At 29.2% G+C, this 11800-nt stretch overlaps 1 protein-coding gene across 1 annotated transcript in view; it reads left to right on the forward strand.

Annotated features, from left to right (window-relative positions):
• LOC106458040 (serine/threonine-protein phosphatase 6 regulatory subunit 3-like) overlaps nt 1-11800 on the forward strand; it is an 81577-nt gene that overhangs the window by 65655 nt on the left and 4122 nt on the right. The window contains 4 exon segments of the mRNA XM_022384178.1: nt 2802-2872; nt 3880-3955; nt 4069-4161; nt 9112-9258. Of these exon segments, the coding sequence (XP_022239886.1) occupies nt 2802-2872; nt 3880-3955; nt 4069-4161; nt 9112-9258 (387 nt within the window).

Consider the following 11800-nt stretch of genomic DNA (forward strand, 5'->3'; position numbering starts at 1 on the left):
TCCAAAAATGGAAAGAGGTGAGCTGTGTGCCACTATGTTTGATTTATTACGTGAGCAATATCTTAGCAAATAGAAAAGAAAAGATAAGACCTTCTTATTTTATTTTCTAGCTTGTCAATATCTGTAATTTGTGTTTCTAATTCATATGAAACTATAGACTTAGTATTTTGACTTCACAAGCATCTACTTTGAACCAGTGCTGCATTCAACATACCATGTGACACACAAAATTGATGTTTATCTGTGTTTTTAATAACCACTTTTAAGTTAACAAATTGAGTAATATATAGTTCTAAAATTTGAATTATAATCTACAGTTTGATACCAAACCTATTGACATAAATTCATGAAATAATATTTCAATAAAATTTTGAATGTGACTCAACAAACGACATGACATGGCTTTTTACCTGTGACCCATATTGAAAGGGTTAAATAGATACAGAAAAAGAGAAATTAATATAACATTTTAGCTCTGGGTATCTTTTTCTGCATGTCGCAAGGTTTTAATGAGTTACGTTTAAAATTTAATTAAATTGCTTATCATTGTGTATGAATAAGTTTGTCTTAAAAATGTAGCTAGTAATCCAAATTTTAATAGTATATAAGTTTTAAGTTCTTAATGTTATTAGGCAATATTTAAAGAAAATCCTGAATTTCCACTAGTATGAAAATTGTGACATTTTCTCTATTTAGCATCCCTTCTTTAATTTATTTACCACCCCTCAAAGAAGTGCGAAATTTAATTTAAGTTGCTCATTATAATATTGGCATCACTCAGGCAAAGCATAATTTTCATAATGTTCAATATTGTTTAGTTACAGACACATAAAATAGAAAATCAGACCCCTCTTGCCAAACCCACCTGTTGCTTTATCTTTTTCAGAAGTTGCCAATAGTTCTCTCTGAACTTTAATACCATATTATTTATAACCAATAGAAAGCCAAGGTTTTAATTTATAAAATTTTATATTACATCACATTTTCTCTACACAGAATTATCTATTTCACTTCCAGTTCAAACTTTATTACCAAAGGAAACACATCAATGACCTTAGCTGAATTTTTAAAAGCTCTTGTTGTATAGTTAGAAAGCAAAAAAAATTGTGATAGTCGGGGAGCATTGTTTTCTTTTTACATGTGATTGTTCTATGTAATTTTAGTGGGTTAAAAAATTATTTAATGCACCAGTACCATTAGTATAAAAAAAGTAGGATTAAGAAGAAGACCTGAGTATGTACTTTATTTCATGTTTTTCTTGTGCATTCTTTATTTATTATTATAAAAGTAAGTAACATGTAAAAATTAGAAACCTGTTAGGTTAGATTAGGTAAAATGAAAAAGAAGAAGAAATGTTCACACGGTACGCTTGCGAGTAGCATGCATTATGTAATTCGATAGGATATCATGAGCTGCACATTTGCCAAGTGATTTATAAATTTTATGGCATAAATATCAGTTAGACATAGTTCAAAGAGCAATAAAACAATACAATTTAAGTTTAACAGATGTATGCTGTTAAGAGTTTAAAGCTATTTTGGATTAACAAATGAAGTTTCATGTTACAATTTGAAGTCATTCTAGAAAGAAAATAAGGGTAATTTAGATTTATTTCATTATTTTTTATTTTTTTTGGTGGTTACAGGGTTGGTCAAATTGACCTACCTCATACAGTGCTTGGGTAGAGAAAATTACAGATAAAATAAAACGTTTTACTGTAAAAACGTTTGAAATTTATTTAGGAGATTTTAGAGATTATGCAAATGAAAACTGAGATTTTTCAGATGAAGAAACATTTTTTAAATCTTAACATGAAAATCATTTTGCCCTCTGAACAGTCAACAATTTGACTCACTATATTCATGGAGAAATGTTTAGTGGAAATACTTCCTTAAAAATTCTGCTTTTTTGACTTAATGATTACTGAAAGCTTGCAAAATTTCATAAAGAAACACAAAACGTATTAGAAGTTATAGTATGGAAACTATAAAGGTCAATTTGAGGTCACAAATTAGTCTAATTCGATTAACCCCTAACGAGAGAGTGAATTTGAAAGCTTTCCTTTATTTCAAGTATTGAAAATACATAAAAGAACCACATTAACTCTTTCGCTATTGACACGGTGGATTGCACCAACCACCCAAAATTACCATTGGAGTTTCCATTCTATAACTTTTAATATTTATTGTGTATATTCATGAAATTTTTCAAGCTTTTAGTAAACATTACAATTTTATTGACATACAATGATAATATAGTTCTTTAAGTTTTGAAAATAACTAAGGTGTCATGACATACACCCTTTGACCTATGTGATGCCACATTCATCGTATTATTGCTTCATAAATATAATATGTCTATACTCCTGAATTCCTGTCTTTTGTCAAAAAAGTTAAAAACTTCTTTTGGCATAAGAGAACCAATGCAGATTTGTATCTGTTTTGTTGTTATTTTTTTTTTTAGACCAGAGCTGTAATTAAGGTTATAGTTTTCATGCCCAATTGGTTAATTTTCAACAGTTTTTAAATTTTGGTTAAGTGTGTGTTAAGGATTAGAATTAAGACTGTTTTCAGTTAAAAGCTACTTGCAAAGCTAGAGATGTTTTAGTGTTGTATATGAATCAAATTGATTTAAGGGAGACTCCTTTATATCTGAACGGCTATGTACTTCTTGGAATAGTTACCTTAAGTATTGTTGTAAACTTATTACAATGACACTTTAGTAAATGAAATTGTATTTTTTTGTGCTTTAAAGTGAGTATAAAGTGGTTTTTATTTACATAAATAATACTTCATCAATAGTGCTGAAGCCTTTTCTTCATCCACTCCAATGGAAACAGTGGAAACAAGTAATGATCCTAGTAGTAAGTATGGTAAGTTATATTTGCGTAGTTACTGTTTAGTGGTTTATTTTATAAAAACTTTTATTACTGCATTTATTAATTGAATGCATATTTTTTATTAATGTAAACCATTTGGTGAGTAAATATTCAGAGAAATATTTTTATTATTTCTGTGTATTTGATCGACAATTTGAAGTTTTTGACATTGTTTGTGGCTGAATTTGAGTGAATATCTCAGAGAAAGCTTGTAAAGGCTTGAAAATTACCTATATTAAATTAGAAACGTCAATTTAGTTTTTTGAGATGATAAATAATTATAAATTTCCCAGTAAAGCTGACTAAATGCAAAAAAAAAGAAGAATTCTGCCTAAGGAGGGAGATGTTTATCTCTAGTTTAAAATAACTTTCTAAAATCTGAAATGCTGACTAAAGTATTGAACTTGAATTAAAACAGTGTTTATGATTCTCAAGAAGGCTATTGTCTTAAATCAGGGTACATATCTATCCCTGAAAATCCTTAAAATTGAGAATTGAATTTCAAGGGCTTGTAAAGGGGCCTTTTTTTTTAAAAGTACTTGAAAATATTATAATAGCAGAATATATCGATATATCTAACTTTAACGCATGTTGCGGAGTTACGCACAATAAATAAAGTATTTCTTTTCTTTTTTAACCTACATTCATATGTTGAACAAATAAATGGGAATTTTATAAAATTTCAGTGGAATCTGATTGATTTTGATGTAGATTTCAGCTTGTTAGAAAGTGCTTGAAATTGATCTGAGCAATTCATTATGAACCATGTTAAATGTTAAGCAAAGATATTTTTAGTTGTAGGGTATGTTTTTGTTCAATAACTGTTTATAGGTAATTTAAAAATATATGGTAAAAATTGATTTAACATTGACTTTTGAGTTCATTGGCATACAGTAATAACAAGGAAGACAGTCTATAATATATAGATCTATTAAATATTCTCCAAACAAAATTAATGTTTCACATTAACGCTGAAATTGAATTTATTTATATTTTTGTAGTGGTTCTGGCAAATTCTCAAACAGTAGATAAGAAATCTAGCCCTCAGTCTAAAGCTGGATCCTCAGAGTCTACTAGGTAAATATTTTGGTTTTTATGTAAATAATCTGAGTTATTTTTTATTTATTTATTTTTTTCATAGTAAACTGTTGTGAATCAATACATGTTAATTACCTTGTCAATTCTTTCAGCAGTGGCATAAACCAAAGTGAGAATTATCCTATAGTATTGCCCCCCAATTCAAATCCTGGCCCATGTGACAAAGATCTTCAAGACAAAGAAAAGTAAGTGAAATAATTCTACTTCATGTTAGCTTCTTAGCATTGGGAAATAACTTTCCAATACTGCTTTTGCATGCTATGAATTTAGCATTTGTAAGTAATACAGTAAAATTAAAATAAACTAGTCAGAAATAGTCTTTCAGGTGTGATTTTTTTTAAACATTTAACCCCCAAGCATGACCAGTGAAATTGCAAGCAGCATTTCTCAGCATAACTGTGAATATTTTTGGGTCACTTGTAAATAAATCACTTTTTTTTATTATTATTAATTAGCAGAAAAAAAGGGGCATCTTGGAAAACTTTTGATAATATATAAAAACAAATAAAGTATCATATCTTGATTTATTTCAATTCAAAACTGCTCTGAGATGTATCGGAAAAGTTTCTCTTTTACTACTACAGCTACACTGGCTACTCTGAGTAGGCTAATCTGTTAGTAGCTAAATCTAATCTGTTTCTTAATTCTTCATATCTGTTAAACCTTAATTGAAATCTATCCTGTAATACTCTGCACGGTATAACCTTATTGTAGACAGTTTTTAACGCAGGCAGTTTAACTCTCTTGCCACGAGTTTGGTTGAATTGACTGACTTCATAACCATTTTATATTTGCTAGAGTTTCCATACTATAATTTTTAATACAGTATGTGTATCTTCACAAAATTTGGCAGACTTTCAGTAAACACTACAAGTATTTTGTACACAAAATATTAGATTTTATCATGAAGTCTTTTTTTTAAATGCAAAGTGATTTTCATGTTAAGATTAAAAATACTTCTCTTCATCTCAAAAATCTCAAATTTCATTTGCTTGATCTCTAAAATTTCCTAAATAAATTTCGATTGTTTGTTTTCAGTAAAATGTTATATTTTATCTGTTATTTTCTCTACCTTAACTCTATACAAGGTTGGTCAATTTGACTGACCTTGTAAGCACCAAAAAAAAAAGTATAAACAAATCTAAATTACTCTTACTTTCCTTACTAGAATGACTTCAAATTGTAACATGAAACTATATTTTTTATCCTAAATAGCTTTAGGCTTTTAGCAGTATACATCTATTTATATTTAAATGTTATTGTTTTATTGCCCTTTGAACTGTGTCTAACTAATATTTGCACCATGTATATGGCAAATGTGTACCTCACGTTACGATATCGAATTCCATAATGCAAGGACTACCTTTGAGTGTACCTTGTGAAAAATTATTTTTTATTTTACCTTACCTAGCATAAAAACTTTCCAATTTTTACATTTTAGTTACCTTTTATAATAATAAATAAAGAAAACACATGAAAAATAAGAAATAAACTACTTACCTTGGTCGTCTTTTTTTTTATGCCATTGACTGTTGATGACACTTAATCCTACTTTTTTTATACTAATGTTACTACTGAGCTGAGTTTTTTATTTAATTACATAATGCACCAAAGAACACAAAATAACCACATCCATAAAGTAGACAATGTCCCATAACTATCACAATTTTTCTGGCTTTCTAACTATGTGACAAGAGCCGTGAAAAATTCAGCAAACGTGTTGATGTGTTTCTCGTGGGAATAAAGTTTGAACTGAAAGCATGATTGAGAATTCTCTGTACAGAAAACAATGTAATATAATACACCATTTGATAGATTAAAACCTTGGCTTTCTGTTGGTTATAAATAATACAGTATTAAATGTCAGAGAGAACTTCTAATAATTTCTGAAAAAGAGGATGTGACAAGTGGGCGAGGCAAGAAGGGGTCTGATTTTCTATTTGGTGGCTCAGTAATAAAATAAGATTGAAGGCTATAGAGATTATGATATTTGAGCAATGACAACATTATAAATAATTTACATTAAGTTTTGTACTTCTTGTAGGGGTGGTAAATAAATTTGAGAAGGGGAGATGCCTAGAGAGAAAATGTCACACTTCTCATACTGGCGGGATTTTTTTAAAAATATTGCCATTTAAAATTAAGGACGCAAAACAAATAATATACTATTAAAATTTGAATTATTAGCTATGTTTTTATGCCAAATTACTTCGTATACCATGAAAAGAAAGTAGTTTATTTAAATTTTGAACGTAAGTCACTAAAACCTTGTGACATGCAGAAAAAAGATGCTTGTAGAGAAAGTGTTAATAGTGAATAGCTGATATAATTTTTATGATTATGCACATTATCTAAAGTAAATGTATCTTTTAGTGTAAAATTTCAAACGGCATCATCAAAGTAATCTGAATTATTGGATTTTAATCATTACTGACTCCTTCACACAGTTTATTAAATTTTAATACAATAAGTCCTTTGAGTAAAGACCAGATGTGGGCTAACAGTTAGCATGGTGGGCTGCTGATCAGAAGTTTAAAGGTTCAAGCCGTGTACTTTAGTTGTGAAGGCATTATATAAAACTGTGACAATCAATTCCACTATTTGGTTAAGAGTAGTTGCAAGGGCAACAGGAACTGCTGACTGGTTGCCATTCGTATGGTAAGCAGTACGATATTAGGGATGTATACACCTGAACTTTAGGGGATTTTGGCTGTCTGTTTAGTCCATGTATCATATAACGTGCCATTGAGTAGAAAATGCCAATGCTCTTAAGCAAAACCTGTTACGTGAAATTCCAGAATTTTTGTTTTTGAAATTTGTTGATAGTGCTTCTGGTAGGGGGACCCCTTGCATTTTGCTATAAAACCTTGTTGCAGATCAATTAAGTTTAATGTATCAGCAAAAAAGCATAAGGGTTTGTCTACTAAATTTTTAATTTAATTTTGCTAACAGTATATGTGGGAATCAAATTGTACACACAGACTAGATGGTTTAAAAGAAACTTTAATAAAAACTAAATAATTGTAAATACTCAATAATTCCATCTGATGTTGGTCAGTATGACCAACTTTTTAACCATCAGAGTTTCCCATGCTATTACTTTAATATGCTTTGTGTATTTGGCAAGTTTTCAGTAAATATTACAAATATTTTGTACACAAAATATCTGATTTTAAAGTAATTTTACTAAAGATTTGTCCATGAATATATGGAGTCAGGATGTTGACTGCTCCAACTACAAAGTGATTTTTTTATGTTAAGATTTAAAATACTTTTCTTGATCTGAAAATTTTCAAATTTCATACGCTTAATCTCTACAGTGTCCTAAATATATATCAAAAGTTTTTTAAGGAAAACTATATTTTATGAGTTATATTCTCCACATTAACTGTACAGACTCGGTGAATTTGACAGACCTTGTAACCACCTTAAAACGATACAAAATATATATAAATTACCTTTTTTTTCTTTCTAAAATGACTGCAAGTTGTAACAGAAAACTACAATTGTTTATACTTAATTTGATTGTTTTATTGCTCTTTGAACCGTGAACTAATAATTCCTCCACACAAGTTGTAAATCACTCAGCAAACACTTAACTTATATTACCATATTGAACGATTTAACATTTAAGCTGCTCGCAAGCATACCTCATGTAGTATTTTTATTATTGTTATTCATTATCTCACGTATTCTAACCTTATCTAATGTTTCTAATTTTTGTTACTTTTACAACCATAATAAAGATTGTGGATGAAAAACAAAAAGTATAGTACTTACCTTTTTTCTTCTTCTTCTGTCAGTTGCTGATAAAACTAGCTTACTTTTTTATATGTAATAGTGGTATTAGTACACTAAATATTTTTTATTTACTTAAATAATGCACCTAAGAACACGGAATAGGAATATGCACAAACAAACAATGTTCTGGCTTTCTTAAATTAATTTCCTTTACTGCTCAATCTGAATATCACAAGATAAACCTTTCAAACTGAGTAAGTTACACTGAATTAAGTACTTCTTAGAGGGGTGGTAAATAAATTTGAGAAGAAGGGAGACCCAAATAACAAATTTCGCAATTCTCATACTAGAGAAGATTGGGGATTTTTTAAATATTTCCTTATAAAATTAAGAACTTAAAACTTATATAATATTAAAATGTTATTTATTTACTATGTTTTGATGCCAAGTTTATTTGTATATATCAATATTAAAGTAGTTTTATTAAACTTTGAATGTAACTATATAAAAGGTCATTACATATACATTTTGACCTACCCACAGTAAGAAGGTGATAAGTTGTAAGATGTTTCGAGGACTTGCAGTCAGTGTATGAATGGATTCTATAGTCTAATATATGCTAATAATCTTGATCATAATAGAAAAATAGTTTTGCATGGCTTTTTGAGGTGTTGATTGGTCTTATGATACAGCTCTACATAATGCTACAAAATAATCTCTGTACTTTAAGCTTTGAGTACATTACATTAATAACAGTTAATCCCTTAGTTCAGACTGGCCATATGGTAGAGCTCTCTACTATACCACAAAATAATTTTGTTACTTTAATCTTTGGATGCATTATAAGAATGACAGTTAGTCCTTTAGTGTAGGTTAGCTCTATGGTAGAGCTTTTTATTTTGGAGCTAGCAAACTGGACTTTGATTTTTTTTAATGCCACAGGATATTCTCTGCATTTTAAGTTGTGGGTACATTATAAGAATGATATTCTATCCCATAGCATGGATGATAAGATGCTGCTGACTGGCTACCAGGGATGTAACACTAGAAAGTTGTTAATCTAGAAGGTGATTTATTGATCGGGTGATATTTACAGTCACTAACGAAATAGTGACTGTTTAAATATCACCTGATGTAATGCTTAGGCTCAAAATGTCATTCAGTAAATAACCTAGATTAACATTTTTCTAGTGTTATCATTTGTTTTTCTAACTTGTAACTATTTTATGTGCAGCTTCTTCTCTTCAGATTAGTGTCTGAAGTGATTGGTTGCCAGAAGATATATATATAGGTTATTTATTAATTTTTTGTGATATTGTTGGTAGCAAGATGAAAAGCAGGTAAGACGAACAGGTATCTAGGTTTTTAGGTAATCTTAAGTATATATTTCACAGGTTCCTAGTGTCACAAAACGCTATTCATCAAGAAGTTGAACAAAGTCCTGTAGTGTCTACGAGAGAAGCTGTAAGTGTGCCAGATGCTGATAGTGTTTCCACATCCACTGAAAAGCATCATGATAAAACTGAACCTCATGATGTTAAGTAAGTTATTTTACTCTTTCATAAATGAAAACCAAAGTAGGTTCTGTTCTGGACTGCTGATAACTGGATATATTCATTTGGCACACATCTTGGTGATGTTTTCATCAAAATCTTTTAAAATATATGTTGGTATAAAGCTGCTGGACTGATTGTCCCTCTATAAATGTTAAACAGTGTTATCTTTCTGTTAAAATTATAGTAATGATACAGGTGTTACTACAGAATAATAGTATCAATCTATTTGAACAAGAAAAACAATGTTTTTATGCATGAATAGATTTTCTACTTCAGATAATTTTGTAGTCATGATTTATATGATAATTCTGATCTTGAATGTTGGTAAAAAATTACCTGTCCCAAGAATTAAAAGATGTTAAAGTGAGAGAAAATGTTTGTAATCATTAAGTGTTATTTAAACAGAACAATTTTCAGTCTGGTGACAGATTCTTTGTATCTCTGCTGATGACATATGTACCGATTCATATCAAATATCTAACCCATAATGTAGTAATGAATGCAAATATAACTTAAGTTTCAATGTGTTTGAACTATTCAAGTAAATAACAGACTATCATATAATTGAAGGTGTTAAGGAAATATCCAATCTGATAACCATTCTTAAAGATTAAATGGGTGCCGTTTTCCAAAGTTACTCAAATTATGATGGTTTCATGGTATTTTTGATTAAATTACTTTTGTACTTAGTTTCAAAGAATGGAATATACATTTTTATATGGCTGGCATGGCTTGGTGGTTAGATGCTTAGATTGTAACCTATTGGTTATAGGATTGAAACCCATCACTGAACATGCTTAACCCTTTGCCCTTTCAACTGTAGCAGTGCTATAACTGAATTCAATCCCCACTATTCAATGGTAAAGAATATCACAAGAGTTGGCAGTGGGTGATGTTGACCAACTAACTGCCTTTCCTTTTTTATATCATTTCAAAATTAGGGGTGTTTAGCTCAGATAACCCTCATGTAGCTTTTTCACAAAATAAAAAATGTTTGTAATAAATTTAGTTTGAAAATACTTTCACCTTGTGTTTCAGAGTGAACTTATATGTGGTAAAATATGTTGGTTACACTTTTTTTAACATTTTGTAATAGCAAGTTTTCATTTTCTTTTTATATTACACAAACTTCTTCAGGCAACAACAAAAAATAAGAGTAACAAGTGATCAGTATTTATTCTTTATCTGACTGCTGTTATCATACTTGTAGAGATAAACTTTATGAAAATCATGTTTTTTAGGTGTTCAGTGTATCAGTTATGTATGATGACTAGTGTGGCAATACGTTAATTTAGAAGTTAATGTGAAGCCTATTTGTTGTAAATGGTTATATTGATTTAAAAAAATTAACCACATGTTGTAATGAATTCATGCAAGTGAGCAGTGAGAGATTAATGCATTTATATGTATATATATATGAAACCTGAAAAGGAACATCCAAACACTACAGATCTCTATTCTGAAATATTTGGCTTTTTTTTTCTTTAATATTTTTGAGGAATTTGTTCTTCATTTTTACATGGTTATGTAGACACTACATGAATGTTTATTAACAGGTATATTAATTTTGAGTTTATTTTAGACAATCTATGAAACTACCAATTTGTTATCATTATTTCAGTTGTAATAGTTTTTGTTATGGATATTTCTGTTGGATTGTTCAATTGATTGGTCTTTTAGAGAGATCTTATGCTTCTATCAATGTAAACAAGAGCACCAGTTTTTTAGAATTTATTTTCAGGCATATTGTAATTATATATTAAGGTAAAAAACCAATAATATCCAATGTTTTTTGGTGCAATGAAAGGTAAAATCTATATTGTTGGCTATAGATGACAATTTTCGGTAACACTAACCTTGATGATGGTGACTGTGTTACAGAAACTAGTCAGTCATTACCAATAATAAAGATTTTATCTTTCATTGTACTAAAAATGTCAGATTTTGTGTTATTTACTCTAAACTTGTTTGTGTTTTGGATATTTTAATTGTGAGAGTCTGTGTGTTTAGTCGTATCAGCTAAAAGGTTGTGTTATATGACCATTAAACATTCTCATAAACTGTCTAAGAACACAATTGTGATTGGTTATTCTGCAAGTAAAAAATTACTTAACTATCATGCCTGGGTGCAGTGATTTGATGCACTGGTTGTATGGTTAGTTTTATTGCATTGCATAGAAAAATACTGGATAAAATAGTTTGAAACTTCAAATAAATTTTCTATAGATTATATAGCTTCTGTAAATAAAATATCTTTTATATGTGATACTTGTATGAATTAGCAGATTTGAAAATTTTTGTCATATGTCTTTTTTTTTAAAGAAACAATTAAAAATGATTTCCTGTATTGTAGACTTTATTGACATTTATCTTTATACATTCTTGTTAAACTTTTCTACAAAGATCTTAATTTATAAACTTCTAAATTAGGTTTTTGTTTTGATTCAAAAAGTACCACACACACACACACACACACACACACACACACACACACACACACACACACACACACACACACACACACACA

The sequence above is a fragment of the Limulus polyphemus genome, unplaced genomic scaffold (assembly GCF_000517525.1).
Source record: "Limulus polyphemus unplaced genomic scaffold, Limulus_polyphemus-2.1.2 Scaffold408, whole genome shotgun sequence".
NCBI lineage: Eukaryota > Metazoa > Arthropoda > Merostomata > Xiphosura > Limulidae > Limulus > Limulus polyphemus.